At 58.7% G+C, this 27,958-nt stretch overlaps 1 protein-coding gene across 1 annotated transcript in view; it reads right to left on the bottom strand.

The window, feature by feature from the left end:
- Window positions 1-26,385, bottom strand: part of LOC311164661 (potassium-transporting ATPase alpha chain 1-like) — a gene marked incomplete at its 3' end in the record, with an annotated part of 42,849 nt that extends 16,464 nt beyond the window's left edge. The window contains exons 1-18 of the mRNA XM_084224192.1: window positions 25,299-26,385; window positions 25,173-25,194; window positions 25,047-25,068; window positions 24,883-24,964; window positions 24,738-24,841; window positions 24,531-24,675; window positions 23,910-24,156; window positions 17,350-17,433; window positions 16,616-16,675; window positions 13,661-13,825; window positions 11,513-11,551; window positions 11,071-11,184; window positions 10,145-10,279; window positions 9,190-9,307; window positions 6,878-7,146; window positions 4,481-4,679; window positions 3,167-3,276; window positions 1,596-1,730 (exon numbers count right to left, since the gene is read on the bottom strand). Coding sequence (XP_084080318.1) covers window positions 1,596-1,730; window positions 3,167-3,276; window positions 4,481-4,679; window positions 6,878-7,146; window positions 9,190-9,307; window positions 10,145-10,279; window positions 11,071-11,184; window positions 11,513-11,551; window positions 13,661-13,825; window positions 16,616-16,675; window positions 17,350-17,433; window positions 23,910-24,156; window positions 24,531-24,675; window positions 24,738-24,841; window positions 24,883-24,964; window positions 25,047-25,068; window positions 25,173-25,194; window positions 25,299-25,309 — 2,061 coding nt within the window. The 5' untranslated portion in view covers window positions 25,310-26,385. The remainder of the gene's footprint in view (window positions 1-1,595; window positions 1,731-3,166; window positions 3,277-4,480; window positions 4,680-6,877; window positions 7,147-9,189; window positions 9,308-10,144; window positions 10,280-11,070; window positions 11,185-11,512; window positions 11,552-13,660; window positions 13,826-16,615; window positions 16,676-17,349; window positions 17,434-23,909; window positions 24,157-24,530; window positions 24,676-24,737; window positions 24,842-24,882; window positions 24,965-25,046; window positions 25,069-25,172; window positions 25,195-25,298) is intronic.
- Between the last annotated feature and the right edge of the window lie 1,573 nt (window positions 26,386-27,958).

Below are 27,958 nucleotides of genomic sequence, written 5' to 3'. Positions count from 1 at the left end.
ACCTGTCTCTCACCTCTCTCACCTGTCCCTCACCTGTCCCACCTGTCCATATCTCACCTGTGGCTCACCTGTCTCACCTGTCTCACCTGTCTCTCACCTGTGGCTCACCTGTCCCACCTGTCTCACCTGTCCCACCTGTCCCACCTGTCCCACCTGTCCCTCACCTGTCCCACCTGTCTCACCTCACCTGTCCCTCACCTGTCTGTCACCTGTCCCACCTGTCCCTCACCTGTCCCTGTCTCACCTCTCTCACCTGTCTCATCTGTCTCTCACCTGTCCCACCTGTCCATGTCCCACCTGTCCCACCTGTCCATCCCTCACCTGTCCCTCACCTGTCCCACACCTGTCCCTCACCTGTCCCACCCGTCTCACCTGTCTCTCACCTGTCCCTCACCTGTCCCTCACCTGTCCCTCACCTGTCCCCCCCCACCTGTGTCTCACCTGGAATTTGTTGGTGGAGTTGAACGGTGTCTCTCACCTGTCCCACCTGTCCATCCCTCACCTGTCCCTCACCTGTCCATGTCCCACCTGTCTCACCTGTCCCTCACCTGTCTCCCACCTGTGTCTCACCTGGAATTTGTTGGTGGAGTTGAACGGTGTCTCTCACCTGTCCCTCACCTGTCCATGTCCCTCACCTGTCCCCCACCTGTCCCTCACCTGTCCCCCCCCCCGGTCTCACCTGGAATTTGTTGGTGGAGTTGAACGGTGTCTCTCACCTGTCTCTCACCTGTCTCTCACCTGTCCATCCCTCACCTGTCCCCTCACCTGTCCATGTCTCACCTGGAATTTGTTGGTGGAGTTGAACGGTGTCTCTCACCTGTCCCTCACCTGTCCCTCACCTGTCCATCCCTCACCTGTCCCACCTGTCTCACCTGGAATTTGTTGGTGGAGTTGAACGGTGTCTCTCACCTGTCCCTCACCTGTCCATCCCTCACCTGTCCCTCACCTGTCCATCCCTCACCTGTCCATGTCTCACCTGGAATTTGTTGGTGGAGTTGAACGGTGTCTCTCACCTGTCTCTCACCTGTCTCTCACCTGTCCCTCACCTGTCCCTCCCTCACCTGTCCATGTCTCACCTGGAATTTGTTGGTGGAGTTGAACGGTGTCTCTCACCTGTCCCTCACCTGTCCCACCTGTCTCACCTGTCCCCCACCTGTCCCTCACCTGTCCATGTCTCACCTGGAATTTGTTGGTGGAGTTGAACGGTGTCTCTCACCTGTCTCACCTGTCCCTCACCTGTCCCCCACCTGTCCCCCACCTGTCCCACCTGTCCCTCACCTGTCCCTCACCTGTCCCACCTGTGTCTCACCTGGAATTTGTTGGTGGAGTTGAACGGTGTCTCTCACCTGTCTCTCACCTGTCCATCCCTCACCTGTCCATCCCTCACCTGTCCATGTCTCACCTGGAATTTGTTGGTGGAGTTGAACGGTGTCTCTCACCTGTCCCTCACCTGTCTCTCACCTGTCTCTCACCTGTCCCTCACCTGTCCCTCACCTGTCCCCCCCCGGTCTCACCTGGAATTTGTTGGTGGAGTTGAACGGTGTCTCTCACCTGTCCCTCACCTGTCCATCCCTCACCTGTCCCACCTGTCTCACCTGGAATTTGTTGGTGGAGTTGAACGGCAGCTCCGCCACCTTCGGGAAGCGCCCCCTGGCGGCCGCCACCGACCCTGACGTCACTTCCGCGAATTTCAGCAGCGCCGACTCCGACGCGTCACCGATGACGTCACGCTGGGGGAGGGAGGGGCGGGGCCGCGGTCAGGACACGCCCACCTCCCCTCCCGGTACAAACCAGTACAGACCAGTACAGACCAGTAACCCCAAACCAGCACAAACCAGTACAAACCAGTACAAACCAGTATAAACCAGTATAAACCAGTACAAACCAGTATCAACCAGTATAGACCAGTATAAACCAGTATAGACCAGTATCAACCAGTATAAACCAGTACAGACCAGTACAAACCAGTATAAACCAGTATAGACCAGTACAAACCAGTATAAACCAGCATAAACCAGTACAAACCAGTACAGACCAGTAACCCCAAACCAGTATAAACCAGTATCAACCAGTACAGACCAGTACAAACCAGTACAGACCAATAACCCCAAACCAGTATAAACCAGTACAGACCAGTCCAACCCAGTCCGAACCAGTCCAACCCAGTCCGAACCAGTCCAACCCAGTATATAAACCAGTCCAAACCAGTATAACCCAGTATAACCCAGTCCAACCCAGTATAACCCAGTCCTAACCAGTCCAACCCAGTTCGAACCAGTCCAACCCAGTATAACCCAGTCCTAACCAGTATAACCCAGTGTGACCCAGTCCAAACCAGTCCAACCCAGTCCGAACCAGTCCAACCCAGTCCGAACCAGTCCAACCCAGTCCAAACCAGTCCAAACCAGTCCAAACCAGTCCAACCCAGTCCAACCCAGTCCGAACCAGTATAACCCAGTCCGAACCAGTCTGAACCAGTCCGAACCAGTCCAACCCAGTTCGAACCAGTCCAACCCAGTCCAAACCAGTACAACCCAGTCTAACCCAGTATAACCCAGTCCAGACCAGTATAAACCAGTACAACCCAGTCCCTCCCAGTTCCCTCCCAGTCCCTCCCAGTCCCTCCCAGTTCCCTCCCAGTCCCTCCCAGTCCCTCCCAGTCCCTCCCAGTCCATCCCAGTCCCTCCCAGTCCCTCCCAGTTTGATCCCAGTCCATCCCAGTCCCTCCCAGTCCCATCCCAGTCCCTCCCAGTCCCTCCCAGTCCCATCCCAGTCCCTCCCAGTCCCTCCCAGTATATCCCAGTCCCTCCCAGTCCCTCCCAGTCCCTCCCAGTCCCATCCCAGTCCCTCCCAGTCCCTCCCAGTCCCTCCCAGTCCCTCCCAGTTCCCTCCCAGTCCATCCCAGTCCCTCCCAGTTCCCTCCCAGTCCCTCCCAATCCATCCCCAGTCCCTCCCAATCCATCCCCAGTCCCTCCCAGTCCCTCCCAGTATATCCCAGTCCCTCCCAGTCCCTCCCAGTCCCTCCCAGTATATCCCAGTCCATCCCAGTCCCTCCCAGTCCCTCCCAGTTTGTCCCAGTCCCATCCCAGTCCCTCCCAGTTTGATCCCAGTCCTTCCCAGTCCCTCCCAGTCACTCCCAGTATATCCCAGTCCCTCCCAGTCTCACCTGTGCCACGGGCACGCCCTCCTGGCCGGGTTTGAACTGGGCGCGGTTGCAGAGCGTGATCACCTGGCTGAGCAACTCCCAGGAGGCGGAGCTCTGGTCAAAGCCCTCACCTGGGCAGGTGAGACAGGTGAGATACGGACAGGTGAGACAGGTGAGAGACAGGTGAGAGACAGGTGAGAGACAGGTGAGAGACAGGTGAGAGACAGGTGAGACAGGTGAGATACGGACAGGTGAGAGACAGGTGAGAGACAGGTGAGACAGGTGAGACAGGTGAGAGACAGGTGAGACAGGTGAGGGACAGGTGAGACAGGTGAGACAGGTGAGACAGGTGAGACAGGTGAGAGACAGGTGAGACAGGTGAGAGACAGGTGAGACAGGTGAGATGCAGGTGAGACAGGTGGGAGACGTGTGCCCAGGTGTATTGTTAACTGCCCCTAGGTGTGCCCAGGTGTGCCCAGGTGTGCCCAGGTGTGTGCCCAGGTGTGCTATAACTGCCCCTAGGTGTGCCCAGGTGTGTCCAGGTGTGCTATAATGGCATCTAGGTGTGCCCAGGTGCCCCCAGGTGTGCCCAGGTGTGCTATAACTGCCCCTAGGTGTGCTCAGGTGTGCTATAATGGCCCATAGGTGCCCCCAGGTGCCCCCAGGTGTGTCCAGGTGCCCCCAGGTGTGCCCAGGTGTGTGCTCAGGTGCCCCCAGGTGTGTTATAATGGCCCATAGGTATGCCCAGGTGCCCCCAGGTGTGCTCAGGTGCGCCCAGGTGTGCCCCCCTCACCGGACTGGTCCTCGGTGGTGTCGGCCGTGTGCACCTGCCCGTCGAACCACAGGTGCGCCACGGTCATGCGGTTCTGGGTGAGGGTGCCGGTCTTGTCGGAGCAGATCACCGAGGTGGAGCCCAGGTGTGCCCAGGTGTGTGCCCAGGTGTGCCCAGGTGTGCTATAACTGCCCCTAGGTGTGTCCAGGTGTGCTATAATGGCATCTAAGTGTACCCAGGTGTGCCCAGGTGTGCTATAACTGCCCCTAGGTGTGCTCAGGTGTGCTATAATGGCCCATAGGTGTGCCCAGGTGTGCTCAGATGTGCTATGGCTGCCCCTAGGTGTGCTCAGGTGTGCTCAGGTGTGCTGTAACTGCCCCTAGGTGTGCTCAGGTGTGCTATAATGGCATCTAGGTGAGTCCAGGTGCCCTCAGGTGTGTCCAGGTACCCCCAGGTGTGCCCAGGTGTGTGCCTAGGTGTGCTATAACTGCCCCTAGGTGTGTCCAGGTGTGCTATAATGGCCCATAGGTGTGCCCAGGTGTGCCCAGGTGTGCCCCTCTCACCCGACTGGTCCTCGGTGGTGTCGGCCGTGTGCACCTGGCCGTCGAACCACAGGTGCGCCACGGTCATGCGGTTCTGGGTCAGCGTCCCCGTCTTGTCGGAGCAGATCACCGAGGTGGAGCCCAGCGTCTCCACCGCCTCCAGGTTCTTCACCACGCAGTTCCGGCGCGCCAGGCGCTTGGCCGTCAGCGACAGGCACACCTGGGCAGGTGAGACAGACAGGTGAGACAGGGCCGTCAGCGACAGGCACACCTGGGCAGGTGAGACAGGTGAGACAGGGCCTGGCCGTGAGGGACAGGCATAGCTGGGCAGGTGAGACAGGTGAGATAGAGCACAGCTGGGCAGGTGAGACAGGTGAGACAGGTGAGACAGGGCCTGGCTGTGAGGGACGGGCACACCTGGGCAGGTGAGACAGACAGGTGAGACAGGGCACAGCTGGACAGGTGGGAGAGACAGGTGAGACGGGGCACAGCTGGGCAGGTGAGACAGGTGAGACAGGGCCGTCAGCGACAGGCACAGCTGGGCAGGTGAGACAGGTGAGACAGGGCTTGGCCGTGAGCGACAGGCACACCTGGGCAGGTGAGACAGACAGGTGAGACAGGGCACACCTGGGAAGGTGAGAGAGACAGGTGAGACAGGGCACAGCTGGGCAGGTGGGAGAGACAGGTGAGATAGCACAGAGCACAGCTGGGCAGGTGAGACAGACAGGTGAGACAGAGCACACATGACACCTGTACCTGTCCCCAGGTGTGCCCAGGTATCTCCAGGTGTCCCCACCTGTCTCCCAGACCCTCTCACCTTGTGGTGGGACCCAAAAGCACCTTAGAACTTCCACAAATTTTGGTGGAACCCATAGAAACCTCAACACCTGCAGGAACTCCAACCCCCCACCTGTCCCCAGGTGTGCCCAGGTATCTCTAGGTGTCCCCACCTGTCCTCACCTGTCCTCACTTGTCCCCACCTGTCTCCCAGACCCTCCACCTTGTGGTGGGACCCATGAGCACCTCAAAACCCTTGGTGGAACCCATCAAAACCTCAACACCTGCAGAAACTCCAACCCACCCAGGTGTCCACAGGTGTCCCCACCTGTCCCCAGGTGTGCCCAGGTATCTCTATGTGTCCCCACCTGTCTCCCAGACCTCTCACTTTGTGGTGGGACCCATGGGCACCTCAGAACTTCCGTAAGTTCAGGTGGAACCCCATAAAAACCCCAACACCTGTGCATGTTCCGACACCCCCACCTGTCCCCAGGTGTGCTCAGGTGTGCCCAGGTGTCTCTAGGTGTCCCCCACCTATCTCCCAGACCCTCCACCATGTGACAGGACCCAAAAGAACCTCAAAACCCTTGGTGGAACCCATCAAAACCTCAACACCTGCCCAACACCTGTCCCCAGGTGTCCCCACCTGTCCCCAGGTGTGCCCAGGTGTCCGTACCGTGACGGTGGCCAGCAGCCCCTCGGGCACGTCGGCCACCACGATGGCCATGAGGACCCCCCCAGACCCCCAGAACCCATCAGAACCTCAACACCTGCCCACATCCCAACCCCCCCACCTGTCCCCAGGTGTGCCCAGGTGTGCCCAGGTGTGCACCTACGTATCTCTAGGTGTCCCCACCTGTCTCCCAGACCTCTCACCATGTGATGGGACCCATGAGCACCTCAGAACTTCCGTAACTTCAGGTGGAACCCCATAAAAACCTCAACACCCGCCCACATCTCAATGTCCTCAGATGTGCCCACCTGTCCCCAGGTGTGCCCAGGTATCTCTAGGTGTCCCCACCTGTCTCTAGGTGTCTCCCAGACCTCTCACCTTGTGGTGGGACCCATGGGGACCTCAGAACTTCTGTAACTTCAGGTGGGGCCCCATAAAAACCCCAACACCTGTGCATGTTCCGACACTGCTACCTGTCCCCAGGTGTGCCCAGGTGTGCCCAGGTGTCCTCACCTGTCTCTAGGTGTCTCCCAGACCTCTCACCATGTGACAGGACCCAAAAGAACCTCAAAACCCTTGGTGGAACCCATCAGAACCTCAACACCTGCCCACATCCCAATGTCCCCACCTGTCCCCAGGTGTGCCCAGGTGTGCGTACCGTGACGGTGGCCAGCAGCCCCTCGGGCACGTCGGCCACCACGATGGCCATGAGGACCCCCCCAGACCCCTGGAACCCATCAGAACCTCAACACCTGCCCACGTTCTGACACTGCCACCTGTCCCCAGGTGTGCCCAGGTGTGCCCAGGTGTGCCCAGGTGTGCCCAGGTGTCTCCACCTGTCTCTAGGTGTCCCCCAGACCTCTCACCATGTGACAGGACCCAAAAGAACCTCAAAACCCTTGGTGGAACCCATCAAAACCTCAACACCTGTCCAACACCTGTCCCCAGGTGTGCCCAGGTGCGCGTACCGTGACGGTGGCCAGCAGCCCCTCGGGCACGTAGGCCACCACGATGGCCATGAAGAAGACGAGGGCGCGCAGGAAGGGGTAGCCGATCAGCATGGCCACCACGAAGAAGGTGCCGCCGAAGAAGACGGCCAGGCCGGCGATGATGTCCACGAAGTGCTCGATCTCGATGGCGATGGGCGTGCGCTCGTTCTCCACACCTGAGGCCAGCGAGGCGATGCGCCCGATCACCGTGCGGTCACCTGTGCTGATCACCATGCCCGTGGCCGTACCTGCGAGGGACAGGTGAGGCGTTGGGTGAGAAACAGGTGTGATCCAGGTGTGCCCAGGTATGTCTAGGTGGGACCCAGACACCCCCCAGGTGTGCCCAGGTGTGCCCAGGTAGGACCTGGACACATCCCAGGTGTGCCCAGGTAGGACCTGGACACCTCCCAGGTGTGCCCAGGTGTGCCCAGGTGGGACCCAGGTGGGACCCAGGTGTGCCCAGGTAGGACTCAGGAGCATCTAGGAGTGACCCAGGTGTGACTCAGGTGTGCCCAGGTATGCCCAGGTAGGACTCAGGTGTGTCTAGGTGGGACTCAGGTATGTCCAGGTGTGTCTAGGTGGGACCCAGGTGTGTCTAGGTGGGACTCAGGTGTGTTCAGGTGTGTCTAAGTGGGACTCAGGTGTGCCCAGGTGTGTCTAGGTGGGACTCAGGTGTGCCCAGGTGTGCCCAGGTAGGACTCAGGAGTGTCTAGGAGTGACCCAGGTGTGGCCCAGTAGGACCCAGATACCCCCCAGGTGGGCCCAGGTATGGCTAAGTGTGTCTAGGTGGGATCTAGGTGTGACCCAGGTGTGCCCAGGTGTGCCCCTGAGGCCAGCGAGGCGATGCGCCCGATCACCGTGCGGTCACCTGTGCTGATCACCATGCCCGTGGCCGTACCTGGGGGGGCAGGTGGGATCTAGGTGTGATCCAGGTGTGCCCAGGTATGTCTAGGTGGGACCCAGACACCCCCCAGGTGTGCCCAGGTATGTCTAGGTGGGACCCAGACACCCCCCAGGTGTGCCCAGGTGTGCCCAGGTAGGACCTGGACACATCCCAGGTGTGCCCAGGTAGGACCTGGACACGTCCCAGGTGTGCCCAGGTGTGCCCAGGTAAGCCCAGGTGTGACCCAGGTGTGCCCAGGTAGGACTCAGGAGTGTCTAGATGGGATCTAGAAGTGACCCAGGTGTGCCCAGGTGTGGCCCAGTAGGACCTGGACACATCCCAGGTGTGCCCAGGTGTGTCTAAGAGTGACCCAGGTGTGCCCAGGTGTGCCCCTGAGGCCAGCGAGGCGATGCGCCCGATCACCGTGCGGTCACCTGTGCTGATCACCATGCCCGTGGCCGTACCTGTGCGGGACAGGTGAGAAACAGGTGTGATCCAGGTGTGCCCAGATATGATCCAGGTAGGACCCAGGTGTGCCCAGGTATGCTCAGGTAGGACTCAGGAGTGTCTAGGTGTGTCTAGGTGTGACCCAGGTATGTCTAGGTAGGACCTGGATATGTCCCAGGTGTGCTCAGGTGTGTCTAGGTGGGACCCAGACACCCCCCAGGTGTGCCCAGGTGTGCCCAGGTGTGCCCAGGTATGTCTAGGTGGGACCCAGACACCTCCCAGGTGTGTCTAGGAGTGACCCAGGTGTGCCCAGGTGTGCCCAGGTGTGCCCGGGTAGAACCCACACATCACCCAGGTGTGCCCAGGTGTGCCCAGGTATGCCCAGGGGTGTCTAGGTGGGATCTAGGTGTAACCCAGGTGTGCCCAGGTGTGCCCAGGTGTGCCCAGGTAGGACCCAGACACCTCCCAGGTGTGCCCAGGTGTGCCCGGGTGTGACCCAGGTGTGCCCAGGTAGGACTCAGGAGTGTCTAGGTGGGATCTAGATGCGACCCAGGTGTGCCCAGGTGTGCCCAGGTGTGACCCAGGTGTGACCCAGGTGTCTCTAGGTGTTCCCTGATGTGACCCAGGTGTGCCCAGGTGTGTTCAGCTGTGCCCCCCAGGTGTGCCCAGGTGTGCCCAGGTGTGCCCAGGTGTGCCCAGGTAGGACTCAGGAGTGTCTAGGTGGGATCTAGATATGACCCAGGTGTGCCCCCAGCTGTGCCCCCCAGCTGTGCCCAGGTGTGCCCCCCAGGTGTGCCCAGGTGTGCCCCCCAGGTGTGCCCCCCAGGTGTGTCTAGGAGTGACCCAGGTGTGCCCAGGTGTGCCCAGGTGTGTCTAGGAGTGACCCAGGTGTGCCCAGGTGTGCCCAGCTGCACCCCCCATGTGTGCCCAGGTGTGCCCAGGTGTGCCCAGGTGCGCTCACCCTCCAGGCACATGGTGGAGAAGAAGGCGATGTTCCGGGTCTCCAGGTGCGACTCGTGGGTGCACTCAGGTGAGCGCGTCTGCGGCTCCGACTCCCCGGTCAGCGAGGAATTGTCCACCTGGCCAGGGCCCCGCCCACACCTGAGCATCCAGGTGCGCCCAGGTGTGCCCAGGTATGCCCAGGCCCCTCCCAGCTCTCCCCAGGTGCCCCCAGGTGCCCCCAGCTGTGCCCAGGTGTGTTACAGCTGCCCCCAGGTGCCCTCAGCTGCCTCCAGGTGTTTCCCAGGTGCGCTCAGCTGCCCCCAGGTGTGTTCCCAGCTGCCCCCAGGTGTGTTCCCAGGTGTACCCAGGTGTGCCCAGGTGTGCTCCCAGACTCCCTCAGGTGTGCCCAGCTGCCCCCAGGTGCCCCCGGGTGCCCCCAGCCACCCCCAGGTGCCCCCAGGTGTGCCCAGGTGTGTTCCCAGGTGCCCCCAGGTATGTTCCCAGGTGCCCCCAGGTGTGTTCCCAGCTCTCCCCAGGTGTGTTCCCAGCTGCCCCCAGGTGCGCCCAGGTGCCCCCAGGTGTGTTATATCTGCCCCCAGGTGTGCCCAGGTGTGTTCCCAGCTGCCCCCAGGTACGCCCAGGTGTATCCTGGCTGTACACAGGTGTTCCCAGCCGCCCCCAGGTGTGCCCAGGTGCCCCCAGGTGTGTTATATCTGCCCCCAGGTGCGCCCAGGTGCGTTCCCAGCTCTCCCCAGGTGCCCCCAGGTGCCCCCAGGTGTGTTCCCAGCTGCCCCCAGGTGCCCCCAGCCGCCCCCAGGTGTGTTCCCAGCTCTCCCCAGGTGTGCCCAGATGTGCCCAGGTGCCCCAGGTGCGCCCAGGTATGTTCCCAGCCACCCCCAGGTGTGTTCCCAGGTGCGCCCAGGTGCCCCCAGGTGTGTTCCCAGGTGCACCCAGGTGCGCCCAGGTGCGCTCACCTTGCAGCCCTGCGCCGCCAGCACGCGGATGTCGGCCGGCACTCGGTCCCCGCCCTTGATCTCCACCAGGTCCCCGACCACGAGCTCGGCCGCGTTCACCTGCAGCACCTGCCCCGCCCGCACCACCGTGGCTTGCTGCAGGGACACCGCATGCAAATGAGCCCGCAGGTATGCAAATGAGGCCTCGGACATGCAAATGAGGCTCCCCAGGGGAGGGAATGAGGGCTCAGGTATGCAAATGAGGCCCCCCAGGTGTGCAGGTGGGACCTCAGGTGTGCAGGTGAGGACCCCAGGTATGCAAATGAGGCCTCGTGCATGCAAATGAGGCCCCAGGTATGCTAATGAGGCCCCCCAGGGGAGGGAATGAGGGCTCATGTATGTAAATGAGGGCTCAGGTATGCAAATGAGGCTCCCCAGGTGTGCAGGTGGGGCCCCAGGTATGCAAATGAGGCCTCAGGTATGCAAATGAGGCTCCCCAGGTATGCAAATGAGGCCCCTCAGGTGAGAGAATGAGGGCTCAGGTATGCAAATGAGGTCCGCCAGGTGTGCAGGTGAGACCTCCCCAGGTCTGTGCCCAGGTGTGTGCCCAGGTGTGTGTGTACCTGCCCAGGTGTGTGCCCAGGTCTGTGCCCGGGCTCACCTGCCCAGGTGTGCTCACCTGCGGGACCAGGTTGCGGAAGCTGGCGATGATGTTGGTGTGTACCCAGGTGTGTGCCCAGGTGTGTGCCCAGGTGTGTGCCCAGGTGTGTGTACCTGCCCAGGTGTGTTCACCTGCCCAGGTGCGCTCACCTGCGGGACCAGGTTGCAGAAGCTGGCGATGATGTTGGTGCATGCCCAGGTGTGTGTACCTGCCCAGGTGTGTGCCCGGGTTTATGCCCAGGTGTGTTCCCCTGCCCAGGTGTGTTCACCTGCCCAGGTGTGCTCACCTGCGGGACCAGGTTGCGGAAGCTGGCGATGATGTTGGTGCTCTTGAACTCCTGGTAGTAGCCGAAGCAGCCGGTGACCACCACGACGGCGATGAGCGCCACGGCCAGGTACAGCTGCACAGGTGAGAGAACAGGTGTGACTGGGGCTGCCCAGGTGTGCCCAGGTGTGCCCAGGGCTGCCCAGGGGTGCCCAGGTGGGCCCAGGTGTGCTATAACTGCCCCCAGGTGTGACCAGGTGTGCTATAACTGCCCCCAGGTGTGACCAGGTGTGCTATAACTGCCCCCAGGTGTATCCCCATGTATCCCCAGGTGTGCCCAGGTGTGCCCAGGTGTGCCCAGGTGTGCTATAACTGCCCCCAGGTGTATCCCCATGTATCCCCAGCTATCCCAGGTGTGCCCAGGTGTATCCCAGGTGTGCCCAGGTGTGCCCAGGTGCGCTCACGTTGTCGGAGCTGCCGCGGTCGCCCTCGCCCTCCTGCACGCCGTAGGCGATCAGGCAGAGCAGTGCCAGGTGTGTGCCCAGGTGTATCCCCATGTATCCCAGGTGTGCCCAGGTGTGCCCAGGTGTGCCCAGGTGTGCCCAGGTGTGCTATAACTGCTCTCAGGTGTATCCCCATGTATCCCCAGCTATCCCAGCTGTATCCCCATGTATCCCCATGTATCCCAGGTGTATCCCCATGTATCCCAGGTGTATCCCCAGGTGTGCCCAGGTGTGCCCAGGTGTGCTATAACTGCCCCCAGGTGTATCCCCATGTATCCCCAGCTATCCCAGCTGTATCCCCATGTATCCCAGGTGTGCCCAGGTGTGCTATAACTGCCCCCAGGTGTATCCCCATCTATTCCCATGCATTCCAGGTGTGTGATGGGTATCTCAGGTATATCCCCATGTATCCTAGGTGTATCCCAGGTGTATCCCAGGTGTGCCCAGGTGTGCCCAGGTGTGCTATAACTGCCCCCAGGTGTATCCCCATGTATTCCCAGCTATCCCAGCTGTATCCCGATGTATCCCCATGTATCCCAGGTGTGCCCAGGTGTATCCCAGGTGTGCCCAGGTGTGCCCAGGTGTGCCCAGGTGTGCTCACGTTGTCGGAGCTGCCGCGGTCGCCCTCGCCCTCCTGCACGCCGTAGGCGATCAGGCAGAGCAGTGCCAGGTGTGTGCCCAGGTGTATCCCCATGTATCCCAGGTGTGCCCAGGTGTGCCCAGGTGTGCCCAGGTGCGCTCACGTTGTCGGAGCTGCCGCGGTCGCCCTCGCCCTCCTGCACGCCGTAGGCGATCAGGCAGAGCAGTGCCAGGTGTGTGCCCAGGTGTATCCCCATGTATCCCAGGTGTGCCCAGGTGTGCCCAGGTGTGCCCAGGTGCGCTCACGTTGTCGGAGCTGCCGCGGTCGCCCTCGCCCTCCTGCACGCCGTAGGCGATCAGGCAGAGCAGTGCCAGGTGTGTGCCCAGGTGTATCCCCATGTATCCCAGGTGTATCCCCAGGTGTGCCCAGGTGTGCCCAGGTGCGCTCACGTTGTCGGAGCTGCCGCGGTCGCCCTCGCCCTCCTGCACGCCGTAGGCGATCAGGCAGAGCAGTGCCAGGTGTGTGCCCAGGTGTATCCCCATATATCCCAGGTGTGCCCAGGTGTGTGATGGGTATCTCAGGTGTGTGCCCAGGTGTGCCCAGGTGCGCTCACGTTGTCGGAGCTGCCGCGGTCGCCCTCGCCCTCCTGCACGCCGTAGGCGATCAGGCAGAGCAGTGCCAGGTGTGTGCCCAGGTGTATCCCCATGTATCCCAGGTGTGCCCAGGTGTGCCCAGGTGTGCCCAGGTGCGCTCACGTTGTCGGAGCTGCCGCGGTCGCCCTCGCCCTCCTGCACGCCGTAGGCGATCAGGCAGAGCAGTGCCAGGTGTGTGCCCAGGTGTATCCCCATGTATCCCAGGTGTGCCCAGGTGTGCCCAGGTGTATCCCCAGGTGTGCCCAGGTGTGCCCAGGTGCGCTCACGTTGTCGGAGCTGCCGCGGTCGCCCTCGCCCTCCTGCACGCCGTAGGCGATCAGGCAGAGCAGTGCCAGGTGTGTGCCCAGGTGTATCCCCATGTATCCCAGGTGTGCCCAGGTGTGCCCAGGTGCACCCAGGTGTGCTATAACTGCCCCCAGGTGTATCCCCATGTATCCCCATGTATCCCATGTGTATCCCCATGTATCCAAGGTGTATCCCCATGTATCCCAGGTGTATCCCCATGTATCCCAGGTGTGCCCAGGTGTGCCCAGGTGTGCCCAGGTGCGCTCACGTTGTCGGAGCTGCCGCGGTCGCCCTCGCCCTCCTGCACGCCGTAGGCGATCAGGCAGAGCAGTGCCAGGTGTGTGCCCAGGTGTATCCCCATGTATCCCAGGTGTGCCCAGGTGTGCCCAGGTGTGCCCAGGTGCGCTCACGTTGTCGGAGCTGCCGCGGTCGCCCTCGCCCTCCTGCACGCCGTAGGCGATCAGGCAGAGCAGTGCCAGGTGTGTGCCCAGGTGTATCCCCATGTATCCCAGGTGTGCCCAGGTGTGCCCAGGTGCGCCCAGGTGCGCTCACGTTGTCGGAGCTGCCGCGGTCGCCCTCGCCCTCCTGCACGCCGTAGGCGATCAGGCAGATGGCCGCCGCCACCCACATCAGGCACTGCAGCCCCCCGGCCAGCTGCCGGCCGAACCGGACACAGCCCGGCGTGCCCCGCGGCGGCCGCAGCGCGTTGGGGCCGTCACGGAGGAGCCGCTCGGCCGCCTCGGACTCGGACAGACCCTGCGGACAGAGGGATGGACAGTGGTCACTCAGTGGTCACTCAGGGGTCAGTCAGGGGTCACTCAGTCAGTAATGGTCACTCAGTGGTCAGTTAGTGAGCAGTGGTCAGTCAATGGTCAGTCAGGGGTCACTGAGGGCGTTGGGGCCGTCCCGCAGGAGACACTCGGCCGCCGCCGCCTCGGACAGACCCTGCGGACAGAGGGGATGGACAGTGGTCACTCAGGGGTCAGTTAGTGGTCAAACAGGGTCACTCAGGGGTCACTCAGTCAGTAATGGTCACTCAGTGGTCACTCAGTCAGTAATGGTCACTCAGTGGTCACTGAGGGCGTTGGGGCCGTCACGGAGCAGCCGCTCGGCCGCTTCGGACTCGGACAGACCCTGCGGACAGAGGGATGGACAGTGGTCAGTCAGTCAGTAATGGTCACTCAGTGGTCACTCAGTCAGTAATGGTCACTCAGTGAGCAGTGGTCACTCAGTCAGTAATGGTCAGTCATTGGTCACTGAGGGCGTTGGGGCCGTCCCGCAGGAGACGCTCGGCCGCCGCCGCCTCGGACAGACCCTGCGGACAGAGGGATGGACAGTGGTCACTCAGGGGTCAGTCAGGGGTCACTCAGTGAGTAATGGTCACTCAATGGTCAGTCATTGGTCACTGAGCGCGTTGGGGCCGTCACGGAGGAGACGCTCGGCCGCCGCCGCCTCGGACAGACCCTGCGGACAGAGGGATGGACAGTGGTCAGTCAGGGGTCAGTCAGGGGTCACTCAGTGAGTAATGGTCACTCAGTGGTCAGTTAGTGAGCAGTGGTCAGTCAATGGTCAGTCAGGGGTCACTGAGCGCGTTGGGGCCGTCACGGAGGAGACGCTCGGCCGCCGCCGCCTCGGACAGACCCTGCGGACAGAGGGATGGACAGTGGTCACTCAGGGGTCAGTCAGGGGTCACTCAGGGGTCAGTCAGTCAGTAATGGTCACTCAGTGGTCACTCAGGGGTCACTCAGTGGTCACTCAGTCAGTAATGGTCACTCAGGGGTCAGTCATTCACTGAGGGCGTTGGGGCCGTCACGGAGCAGACGCTCGGCCGCTGCGGCCTCGGACAGACCCTGCGGACAGAGGGATGGACAGTGGTCACTCAGTGAGTAATGGTCACTCAGTGGTCAGTCAGTGGTCAGTCATTGGCCACTGAGGGCGTTGGGGCCGTCCCGGAGCAGCCGCTCGGCCGCTTCGGACTCGGACAGACCCTGCGGACAGAGGGATGGACAGTGGTCAGTCAGTCAGTGGTCACTCAGTCAGTAATGGTCAGTCAATGGTCACTCAGGGGTCACTGAGGGCGTTGGGGCCGTCACGGAGGAGCCGCTCGGCCGCTTTGGCCTCGGACAGACCCTGCGGACAGAGGGATGGACAGTGGTCACTCAGTGAGTAATGGTCACTCAGGGGTCAGTCAGTCAGTAATGGTCACTCAGTGGTCACTCAGTGGTCACTCAGTGGTCACTGAGGGCGTTGGGGCCGTCACGGAGCAGCCTCTCAGCCGCTGCCTCGGACAGACCCTGCGGGGACAGAGGGAGTGGTCAGTGGTCAGTCAGGGGTCAGTCAGGGGTCAGTCAGTGAGTAATGGTCACTCAGGGGTCAGTCAGGGGTCAGTCAGTCAGTAATGGTCAGTCAGGGATCAGTCAGGGGTCAGTCAGTGGTCACTCAGTCAGTAATGGTCACTCAGGGGTCAGTCAGTGAGTAATGGTCACTCAGTGGTCAGTCAGTGAGTAATGGCCACTCAGGGGTCAGTCAGTGAGTAATGGTCACTCAGGGGTCACTCAGTGAGTAATGGTCACTCAGGGGTCAGTCAGTGAGTAATGGTCACTCAGGGGTCACTCAGTGAGTAATGGTCACTCAGGGGTCACTCAGTGAGTAATGGTCACTCAGGGGTCACTCAGTGAGTAATGGTCACTCAGGGGTCACTCAGTGAGTAATGGTCACTCAGGGGTCACTCAGTGAGTAATGGTCACTCAGGGGTCAGTCAGTGAGTAATGGTCACTCAGGGGTCACTCAGTGAGTAATGGTCACTCAGGGGTCACTCAGTGAGTAATGGTCACTCAGGGGTCACTCAGTGAGTAATGGTCACTCAGGGGTCACTCAGTGAGTAATGGTCACTCAGGGGTCACTCAGTGAGTAATGGTCAGTCAGGGGTCAGTCAGTGGTCACTCAGTAATGGTCACTCAGTGGTCAGTCAGTCAGTAATGGTCACTCAGTGGTCACTCTGTGGTCACTCAGTGGTCACTCAGTGGTCACTCTGTGGTCACTCAGGGCTCACTCAGGGTCACTCAGTGGTCACTCAGGGGTCACTCATTGGTCACTCAGTGGTCACTCAGGGTCACTCAGTGGTCACTCTGTGGTCACTCAGGGCTCACTCTGTGGTCACTCAGTGGTCACTCAGTGGTCACTCAGGGGTCACTCAGGGGTCACTCTGTGGTCACTCAGTGGTCACTCAGTGGTCACTCAGTTTTCACTCAGGGGTCACTCAGGGGTCACTCAGTGGTCACTCAGGGGTCACTCAGGGGTCACTCATTGGTCACTCAGGGGTCACTCAGGGTCACTCATTGGTCACTCAGGGTCACTCAGTGGTCACTCAGGGGTCACTCAGGGTCACTCAGGGGTCACTCAGGGTCACTCAGTGGTCACTCAGTGGTCACTCAGGGGTCACTCAGTGGTCACTCAGGGGTCACTCAGGGTCACTCAGGGGTCACTCAGTGGTCACTCAGTGGTCACTCAGTGGTCACTCAGTGGTCACTCATTGGTCACTCTCACCTTGGTGGCGCTCGTGTTGTATTTCAGCTCGAGCTCCTTCACGTCCAGTTTGTGATCATCCTGCGGGCACCAGTATAAACCAGTATGGACCAGTATAAACCAGTATGGACCAGTATGGACCAGTATAAACCAGTACAGACCAGTATAAACCAGTATGGACCAGTATAAACCACTATGGACCAGTATGGACTGGTATGGACCAGTATGGACCAGTATGGACCAGTACAGACCAGTATAAACCAGTACGGACCAGTACGGACCAGTATGGATTAGTACGGACCAGTATGGACCAGTATGGACCGGTACGGACCAGTACGGACCAGTACGGACCAGTACGGACCAGTATAAACCAGTATGGACCAGTACAGACCAGTACGGACTCGCATGGACCAGTAACCCGTCTAGACCCCAGTTCTCTCCCAGTACAAACCAGTACAGACCAGTGACCCTCCCCCAGTCCCCCCCAGTCCCTCCCAGTCCATCCCAGTCCCCTCCCAGTCCCCCCCCAGTCCCTCCCAGTCCCTCCCAGTCCCTCCCAGTTCCCTCCCAGTTCCCTCCCAGTCCATTCCCAGTATAACCCAGTCCCTCCCAGTCCCTCCCAGTCCCCTCCCAGTCCCCCCCCAGTCCATCCCAGTCCCTCCCAGTCCCCTCCCAGTCCCCTCCCAGTCCCTCCCAGTCCCATCCCAGTCCCTCCCAGTCCCTCCCAGTCCCTCCCAGTATAACCCAGTCCGCACCAGTTCCAGCTCCCGTTTCATCTCCTCCAGCCGCTCCTTCTCCTTCCGGCCCCGCCCAAAGCGGGAGGGGCGGAGCTCCATTTTCTGGGGGGGAGGGGCGAGGGGCGGGGTCAGCGTGGGGGGAGGGGTCCCTCCCTCTCCCCCCCATCCTCCTCCGCCCTTCCCCCCTCATTTCCCCTCCCCCCTCCCCTTCCCTGTCTCCTTCATCCTCCTCCTCTCCCTCTCCCCTTCCTCCCATCCCTCTCTCCTTCATCCTCCTCCGTCCTTCATCCTCCTCCCTCCTTCATCCTCCTCCATCTCCCCTCTCTCCTCCCTCTGTCCTCCATCCTCCTCCCTCCCTCTCCCTCCCCCACCTCTCCACTTCCTCTCTCCTTCATCCTCCTCCTCTCCCTCTCCCCCCTCTCCTCCTCTTCTTCCTCCACCCCTCTCCATCCTCTCCCTCTCTCCTTCATCCTCCTCCCTCTCTCCATCCTCCTCTCCCTCTCCCCTTCCTCCCTCCCTCCCTCCTTCATCCTCGTCCCTCTCTCCTTCATCCTCCTCCCCCCTCCTTCATCATCCTCCCTCCTCCTGTCCCTCTCTCCCTTCATTCCTCCCTCTCTCCCTCTCTCCTTCATCATCCTCCCTGTCCCCTTCATCCTCCTCCTCTCCCTCTCCCCCTCTCCTCCTCTTCTTCCTCCACCCCTCTCCATCCTCTCCCTCTCTCCTTCATCCTCCTCCCTCTCTCCACAGCTCCTCCCTCTCCCCTTCCTCCCATCCCTCTCTCCTTCATCATCCTCCCTCCTCCTGTCCCTCTCTCCCTTCATTCCTCCCTCCCTCCCTCTCTCCTTCATCCTCCTCCCTTCCTCCTCCCTCCTCCTCCCTCTCCCCTCCTCCCATCCCTCCCTCCTCCATCTCTCCTCCATCCTCCTCCCTCCCCCCTCCTGTCCCTCTCTCCTCTCCCTCCCCCCTCCCTCCCTCTCTCCTTCATCTTCCTCTCTCCCTCCTTCATCCTCCCTCCTCCCATCCCTCTCTCCCTTCATTCCTCCCTCCCTTCATCTCTCCTTCATCCTCCTCCCTCTCCCCTCTCTCCTCCCTCTCTCCTTCATCTTCCTCCCTTCCTCCTTCATCCTCCTCCCTCTCCCCTTCCTCCCATCCCTCTCTCCTTCATCCTCCTCCCTCCCTCCTCCCGTCCCTCTCTCCCTTCATTCCTCCCTCCCTTCCTCTCTCCTTCATCCTCCTCCATGTCTCCTTCCTCCTCCTCCCTCTCCTTCATCCTCCTCCTCTCCCTCCCTCCTTCATCCTCCTCCCTCTCTCCACCGCTCCTCCCTCTCCCCTTCCTCCCATCCCTCTCTCCTTCATCCTCCTCCCTCCTTCCTCCCGTCCCTCTCTCCCTTCATTCCTCCCTCTCTCACTCTCTCCTTCATCATCCTCCCTGTCCCCTTCATCCTCCTCCTCTCCCTCTCCCTCCTCTCCTCCTCTTCTTCCTCCACCCCTCTCCATCCTCTCCCTCTCTCCTTCATCCTCTCCCTCTCTCCTTCATCCTCTCCCTCTCTCCTTCATCCTCTCCCTCTCTCCTTCATCCTCCTCCCTCTCTCCTCCCGTCCCTCTCATCCTCCTCCATCTCTCCTTCATCCTCCTCCCTCCCTCCTCCCGTCCCTCTCTCCCTTCATTCCTCCCTCTCTCCCTCTCTCCTTCAACCTCCTCCATGTCTCCTTCCTCCTCCTCCATCTCTCCTTCATCCTCCTCCGTCCTCCTCTCCCTCTCTCCCTTCATTCCTCCCTCCCTCTCCCTTCCTCCCATCCCTCTCTCCTTCATCCTCCTCCCTCCTCCCGTCCCTCTCTCCTCTCCCTCCCCCCTCCCTCCCTCCTTCATCCTCCCATCCCTCTCTCCCTCCTTCATCTTCCTCCCTCTCTCCTCCATCCTCCTCCATCTCTCCACGTCTCCTTCCCTCTCTCTCCCTTCCGTCTCTCCTCTCCCTCCTCCTCCTCTCCATCCCTCCCTCCTCCCTCCCTCTCCCCTCCCTCCTCCCCTCCCCCCTCAACCCTCCTCCATCTCCCCTTCCTCCCTCTCTCCTCTTCCTCCCTCTCCCCTCTCCCCTCCCCCCTCCTCCTTTCCTCCCTCCCTCCCTCTCCCCTCTCCCCCCTCATTCCTCCTTTCTTCCATCTCCCTTCCCTCTCCCATCCCCCTCCATCTCTCCCCATCCCCCTCAACCCTCCTTCCTCCCTCTCTCCCCTCCCCCTTCATCCTCCCCCTCTCCCCTCCTTCCTTCCTCCCTCTCTCCTCTTCCTCCCCATCTCTCCCCTCCCTCCCTCTCCCCTCTCCCCTCACTTCCCCCTCCTCCCACCCTCCCCTCCCTCCTTCCTCCCTCTCTCCTCTTCCTCCCCTCTCTCCCCTCACTCCTCCCTCCTCCCCTCCCCCTCAATCCTCCTCCCTCTCCCCTCCCCCCTCTCCCCTCTCTCCTTCCTCCCTCTCTCCTCTTCCTCCATCTCTCCCCTCCCCCTTCATCCTCCTCCATCTCCCCTCCCTCCCTCCTCTCCCTCCCTCCTCTCCCTCTCTCCTCTCCCTCTCCCCATCCCCCCTCAATCCTCCTTCCTCCCTCCCTCCTCTTCCTCCCTCTCCCCTCCCCCCTCCTCCCACCCTCCCTCTCCCCTCCCTCCTTCCTCCCTCTCTCCCCTCCCCCTTCATCATCCTCCTCCATCTCCCCTCCTCCCCTCCCCCCTCATCCCCTCCCCCCCTCCCCTCCCCCTCACCTCCTTGCCCATGGCTCTCCCAGTCTCTCCCAGTCCGTCCCAGTCTCTCCCAGTCTCTCCCAGTCCGTCCCAGTTCCCCTTTTAAACCCTCCGGGGAAACGCCCCAAGGTGACCCCACCTGGGGGGGGAGGGGCGGGGACACCTGGGACAGGTAAGGGGGGGAGGGGACACCTGGGGGACACCTGGGACAGGTGAGGGGGGGGCGGGGACACCTGGGGGACACCTGGGACAGGTGAGGGGGACACCTGGGATGGGGGAGGGGACACCTGAGACAGGTGAGGGGACACCTGGGGCACACCTGAGAGGGGGAGGGGACACCTGGGACAGGTGAGGGGGGGCGGGGACACCTGGGGGACACCTGGGACAGGTGAGGGGACACCTGGGGGACACTTGGGGGGGAGGGGACACCTGGGGGACACCTGAGACAGGTGAGGGGGGAAGGGGACACCTGGGGGACACCTGGGACAGGTAAGGGGGACACCTGGGGGGAGGGGACACCTGGGGGATACCTGGGACAGGTGAGGGGGGAGGGGACACCTGGGGGACAGCTGGGACAGGTGAGGGGGACACCTGGGGGGAGGGGACACCTGGGGGACACCTGAGGGGAGGGGATGCCTGGGACAGGTGAGGAGGACACCTGGGGGACACCTGGGACAGGTGAGGGGACACCTGGGGGGACACCTGGGGGACACCTCGGGAATACCTGGGACAGGTGAGGGGACACCTGGGGGACACCTGGGACAGGTGAGGGGACACCTGAGAGGGGGGAGGGGACACCTGAACACACCTGAGAGGGGGAGGGGACACCTGGGGGGACACCTCGGGGATACCTGGGACAGGTGAGGAGGGAGGGGGACACCTGGGACAGGTGAGGGGGGCACCTGAAATGGGGGAGGGGACACCTGGGACAGGTGAGGGAACACCTGGGGCACACCTGAGTGGGGGGAGGGGACACCTGGGGGACACCTGGGGGGGAGGGGACACCTGGGGGACACCTGAGAGGGGGGAGGGGACACCTGGGACAGGTGAGGGGACACCTGGGATGGGGGAGGGGACACCTGGGGATACCTGGGGGACCTCAGGCGGACACCTGGGACAGGTGAGGGGGACACCTGGGATGGGGGAGGTGACACCTGGGACAGGTGAGGGGACACCTTGGGGGGAGGGGACACCTGGGGGGACACCTGAGAGGGGGGAGGGGACACCTGGGACAGGTGAGGGGACACCTGGGGGGACACCTGAGTGGGGAGGGGACACCTGAGTGGGGGGAGGGGACACCTGGGGGACACCTGGGGGTGACACCTGGAGGGGGGCGGGGTCTCCCGTCCTTGCTGTCGCCCCTCCCCCCCCCTTATCAAGATGGGCTTATCGGGGTGGGGGAGGGGCGGCCCCCGCTCCTTTTGTGTCGCTGGTTAATGATTGGCGAGAGCGTTAATTAATGATTAATTAGCGATTAATGACGGCACTACTTGGTGATTAATGGGCGATTAATGGGAGATTAATGGCAGCGTTAATTAATGATTAATTAACGATTAATGACGGTGTTAATTGATGATGAATGAGTGATTAATGGCGGGGTTAATTAATGATTAATTAGCGATTAATGACGGCGCTAATTGATGATTGACAAGCGATTAATGGGAGATTAATGGCAGCGTTAATTAATGATTAATTAGCGATTAATGACGGCGTTAATTGATGATTGATGAGCGATTAATGGGAGATTAATGACAGCGTTAATTAATGATTAATTAGCGATTAATGACGGCGCTAATTGATGATCGACGGGCGATTAATGGGAGATTAATGAGAGAGTTAATTAATGATTAATTAGCGATTAATGACGGCGCTAATTGATGATTAATGGGCGATTAATGGCAGGGTTAATTAATGATTAATAAACTATTAATGACGGCACTAATTGATGATTGACAAGCGATTAATGGGAGATTAATGGCAGCGTTAATTAATGATTAATTAGCGATTAATGACGGCGTTAATTGATGATTAATGGGCGATTAATGGGAGATTAATGAGAGCGTTAATTAATGATTAATTAGCGATTAATGACGGCGTTAATTGATGATCGACGGGCGATTAATGGGAGATTAATGACAGCGTTAATTGATGATTAATTAGCGATTAATGGGAGATTAGTGACAGCATTAATTAATGGTTTATTAGCAATTAATGATGGCCTCAATTGATGATTAATGTGCAGTTAATAGGGGATTAGTGAGCGATTAATGACGTCGTTAATTAATGATTAATGAGAGAGTAATGGCAGATTAATGGCAGCGTTAATTAAGGATTCTTTAGCGATTAATGGGAGATTAGTGACAGCGTTAATTAATGGTTTATTAGCAATTAATGATGGCCTTAATTGATGATTAATGTGCGATTAATGACGGTGTTAATTGGTGATTAATGAGCGATTAATGACGGTGTTAATTGATGATTAGTGAGCGATTAATGGCAGGCTTAATTGATGTTTAATAAGCGATTAAGGACAGAGTTAATTGATGATTAATTAGTTATTAATGGGAGCCTGATGGCAGCATTAATTAATGACTAATGAGCAATTAATGACGGCGTGAATTGATGATTAATGGGCAATTAATGGCGGGGTTAATTGATGATTAATTAGCGATTAATGGGAGGTTAATCACAGCGTTCCTTAATGATTAATGAGCAATTAATGGGCGATTAATGACAACGCTAATTAATGGTTAATGAGCCATTAATGGCGGCGTTAATTAACGATTAACGGGCAATTAACGGCGACGTTAATTAGTGATTAATGAGCGGTTAATGGGGGATTAGTGACAGCATTAATTGATGATTAATTAGTGATTAGTGGGATATTAATGACAGCGTTAATGGGGGATTAATGGAGGGAAAATTTGGGAATTTTGGGGGGAAATTTTGGGGAATTTTGGGGCGAAAAATTGAGAATTTTGGGGGGAAAAATTGGGAATTTTGGGGGAAAATTGAGGAATTTTGAAGGGAAAATTTGGGGAATTTTGGGGAATTTTTTGGGAATTTTAGGTGGAAAAATTGGGAAATTTTGGGGGGGAAATGGGGAATTTTGAGGGGAAAATTTGGAATTTTTGGGGGGTGGAAATTGGGAATTTTCAGGGGAAAATCTGGGAATTTTGGGGATGAAAATTGAGAATTTTGGGAAAAAATTGGGAATTTTTTGGCAGAAAATTTGGATTCTGGGGGGGAATTTTGGGGGGAAAAATTGAGAATTTTGAGGGAACATTTTTGGGAATTTTGGGGAAAAATTGGGGGATTTTGAGGGAAAATTTTGGGGAATTTTGGGGGGGAAAAATTGAGATTTTAGGTTAAAAATTGGGAATTTTTGGAGGAAAATTGGGATTCTGGGGGGGAATTTTTGAGGGAAAAATTGAGAATTTTGAGGGAACATTTTTGGGGATTTTGGGGAAAATTTTGGGGATTTTGGGTAAAATTTTGGGGAATTTTGGGGGAAAAATTGAGATTTTAGGGAAAAAAATTGGGAATTCGGGGGGAATTTTTTGGGGAAAATTTGAGAATTTGGAGGGAAAATTTTGGGGGATTTTGAGGTAAAATTTTGGGGAATTTTGGGGGGAAAAATTGAGATTTTAGGTTAAAAAATTGGGAATTTTTGGGGAAAAACTTGAAAGTTTAAGGGGGAATTTTTGGGGAAAAAAATGAGAATTTTGAGGGAAAATTTTGGGGGATTTTGAGGGAAAATTTTGGGAATTTTGGGGTAAAATTTGGGGGAATTTTGGGGAGAAAATGGGGAATTTGAAAGTAAAATTTTATTAAAATACGAAAGAAAGACACAGGTGAGGCCGGCAGGTGTGTCCAGGTGCGTTTATTGCTCGGGATGGGGGAGGGGGGAGTGGGAGGGGCTACAGGCACGGCCGGGCCACGCCCACTGCACACCTGGGCGACATTTGCATACCTGGGCCACGCCCATTGCACACCTGGGAGGCATTTACGCAACTGGGCCATGCCCATAGCACACCTGGGCCACGCCCGTTGCACACCTGGGAGACATTTGCATACCTGGGCCACGCCCACTGCACACCTGGGCGACATTTGCATACCTGGGCCACGCCCACACCACACCTGGAAGCCATTTACACACCTGGGCCAGACCCACTGCACACCTGGGCCACGCCCGTTGCACACCTGGGAATCATTTGCATACCTGGGCCACGCCCTCTGAATACCTGGGAGTCATTTCGCATCTGGGCCACACCCATAGCACACCTGGGCCACGCCCGTTGCACACCTGGGAAACATTTGCATACCTAGGCCACACCCATAGCACACCTGGGCCACGCCCGTTGCACACCTAGGAAACATTTGCATACCTAGGCCACACCCATGGCACACCTGGAAGTCATCTGCATACCTGGGCCACGCCCACTGCGCACCTGGGCCACGCCCGTTGCACACTTGGGAGGCATTTGCATACCTGGGCCACGCCCATAGCACATCTGGGAGTCATTTGCATACCTGGGCCACGCCCGCTTCACACCTGGGCCATGCCCATTGCACACCTGGAAGTCATTTGCATACCTGGGCCACACCCATAGCACACCTGGGCCACGCCCTCTGCACACCTGGGGACATTTACACACCTGGGCCACGCCCACTGCACACCTGGGCCACGCCCGTTGCACATCTGGGAGTCATTTGCATACCTGGGCCACGGCCATGGCACATCTGAGAGACATTTGCATACCTGGGCCACGCCCACAGCACACCTGGGAGTCATTAGCACACCTGGGCCACGCCCACTTCGCACCTGGACCACGCCCGTTGCACACCTGGGAGTTGTTTGCATACCTGGGCCACGCCCACGGCACACCTGGGAGTCATTTGCATACCTGGGCTCCACCCTCTGCATACCTGGGAGATATTTACACACCTGGGACACACCCACTGCACACCTAGGAGTCATTTGCATACCTGGGCCACGCCCACTGCACACCTGGGCCACACCCATTGCACACCTGGTAGACATTTGCATACCTGGGCCACGCCCATAGCACATCTGGGTCACAACCATTGCATACCTCGGAGACATTTGCATACCTGGGCCACGCCCTCTGCATATCTGGGAGACATTTACATATGTGGGCCACGCCCGATGCACACCTGGGAGGAATTTGCATAACTGGGCAACACCCACTGCGCACCTGGGCCACGCCCGTTGCACACCTGGGACGCATTTGCACACCTGGGCCACGCCCATGGCACACCTGGGAGACATTTGCATACCTGGGCCACGCCCATAGCACATCTGGGAGTCATTTGCATACCTGGCCCACGCCCTCTGCACACAAGGAATTCATTTGCATACCTGGGCCACGCCCACTGCGCACCTGGAACCTCCAATAACCGCACAGGTGACCCCGCCAGGTGTGCCCAGGTGAGGTCAGGAGGGGCACGGGCACACCTGGGCACACCTGGGCACACCTGGGCACACCTGGCACCCCCGATAATGGCACAGGTGACTCCGCCAGGTGTGTCCATGTTCCTCCAGGTGTGCCCAGGTGTGCCCAGGTGTATCCCAGGTGTGCCCAGGTGTATCCCAGGTGTATCCCAGGTGTGCCCAGGTGTGCCCAGGTGTATCCCAGGTGTGCCCAGGTGTGCCCAGGTGTATCCCAGGTGTGCCCAGGTGTGCTCAGGGGGGCAGCAGGAGGGGCACCAGCAGCCTCAGCGCCCCCAGCCCCAGCGCCGCCGCCCCCAGCTGTGCCCAGGTGTGCCCAGGTGTGCCCAGGTGTGCCCAGGTGTGCCCAGGTGTATCCCAGGTGTGCCCAGGTGTGCCCAGGTGTGCCCAGGTGTAACTCAGGTGTATCCCAGGTGTGCTCAGGTGTGCCCAGGTGTACTCAGGTGTATCCCAGGTGTGCCCAGGTGTATCCCAGGTGTGCCCAGGTGTGCCCGGGTGTGCTCAGGGGGGCGGCAGGAGGGGCACCAGCAGCCTCAGCGCCCCCAGCCCCAGCGCCGCCGCCCCCAGGTGTGCCCAGGTGTGCCCAGGTGTGCCCAGGTGTGCTCACATGTAACTCAGGTGTATCTCAGGTGTGCCCAGGTGTGCCCAGGTGTGCCCAGGTGTGCTCAGGTGTGTCCCAGGTGTGCCCAGGTGTACTCAGGTGTACCCAGGTGTGCCCAGGTGTATCCCAGGTGTGCCCAAGTGTATCTCAGGTGTAACTCAGGTGTACCCAGGTGTGCCCAGGTGTGCCCAGGTGTATCCCAGGTGTGCCCAGGTGTGCCCAGGTGTGCCCAGGTGTGCCCAGGTGTGCTCAGGGGGGTGGCAGGAGGGGCACCAGCAGCCTCAGCGCCCCCAGCCCCAGCGCCGCCGCCCCCAGCGCCCGCAGCCCCAGCGCCCCCCAGGGGCCCAGGCCCAGCACCTGCCCCGCCCACCTGTGGGAGGAGACAAGAAAAAAAGGGGCGGGGCTTCAGTGAGGAGTTCACCTGAGCCACGCCCACATTAGCATTTCCCTCCCATCCCGCTGTGGCCACGCCCAGTTTGGGTTATGGGGCTTGCAGGCCACGCCCACATTCGCAAACCACACCCACTGTCGGTAGCCACGCCCATTTTAAGTATGACCTATTTAAGCCACGCCCCTTTCCCCAGGTAACACCCACAGCCCGGAGCCACACCCGTTTCTAAGCCACGCCCCTTTCCCAGGCCACGCCCAGATGATCATTCCCTCCCAAGCCACGCCCACAGCCCAGAGCCACACCCAGTCCCAAGCCACGCCCATTTCCCAAGTCCCATCCCATTATCGTGCCCTATTAGCTAATTAAGTAGCTAATTAAGTAGCTAATTAATTAATTAATTAGCTAATTAATAACCCACTAATTAACTCATCAGAATCCCCTCCTAAGCTGCTCCCCTATCGTTAATTAATATGTTAATTAACAGGAATTAATTAACCACCCAACCAGGAGCCTGGTCCTCTCCGTTACCCGCTTAATGAACTGGTTATTAATGAGTTATTAATTAATTAATTACCCAATTAGGAAAACCCCTTTGTGGGCCCCTCCTCCATCCCATTACCGTGCCCTATTAGCTAATTAAGTAGCTAATTAATAAGCTAATTAATTAGCTAATTAATAACCGACTAATTACCCCATCAGCAACCCCTCCTAGACCGCTCCCCTATCGTTAATTAACACCTTAATTAACAGGAATTAATTAACCACCAAACCAGGAACCCCATCCCCGCCGTTACCCCCTTAACGAGCTGCTAATTAACGAGCTAATTAACGAGTTAATTAATTAATTAATTAATTACCCAATTAGGAAAACCCCTTTGTGGGCCCCTCCTCCATCCCATTACCGTGCCCTATTAGCTAATTAAGTAACTAATTAATTCACTAATTAATTAGCTAGTTAATTACCTAATTAATAACCGACTAATTACCCCATCAGAATCCCCTCCTAGGCCGCTCCCCATCATTAATTAACACCTAATTAACAGGAATTAATTAACCACCCAACCAGGAACCTGGTCCCTGCTGTTACCCCCTTAACGAGCTGCTAATTAACGAGCTAATTAATGAGTTAATTAATTAATTACCCAATTAGGAAAACCCCTTTGTGGCCCCCTTCACCCTCCCATTACCACGCCCTATTAGCTAACTAAGTAGCTAATTAATAAGCTAATTAATTAGCTAATTAATAGCCCACTAATTACCCCATTAGAATCTCCTCCTAAGCTGCTCCCCCATCATTAATTAACACCTTAATTAACAGGAATTAATTAATCACCCAGCCAGCAACCCGTTCCTCTCCATTACCCCCTTAACGAACTGGTAATTAACGAGCTAATTAACGAATTAATTAATTAATTACCCAATTAAGAAGCCCTCGT

The sequence above is a fragment of the Fringilla coelebs genome (assembly GCF_963513975.1).
Source record: "Fringilla coelebs genome assembly, chromosome: 34".
NCBI lineage: Eukaryota > Metazoa > Chordata > Aves > Passeriformes > Fringillidae > Fringilla > Fringilla coelebs.
The sequence above is the reverse complement of the archived record's forward strand: the minus strand, read 5'-3'. Positions and strand labels throughout refer to the sequence as shown.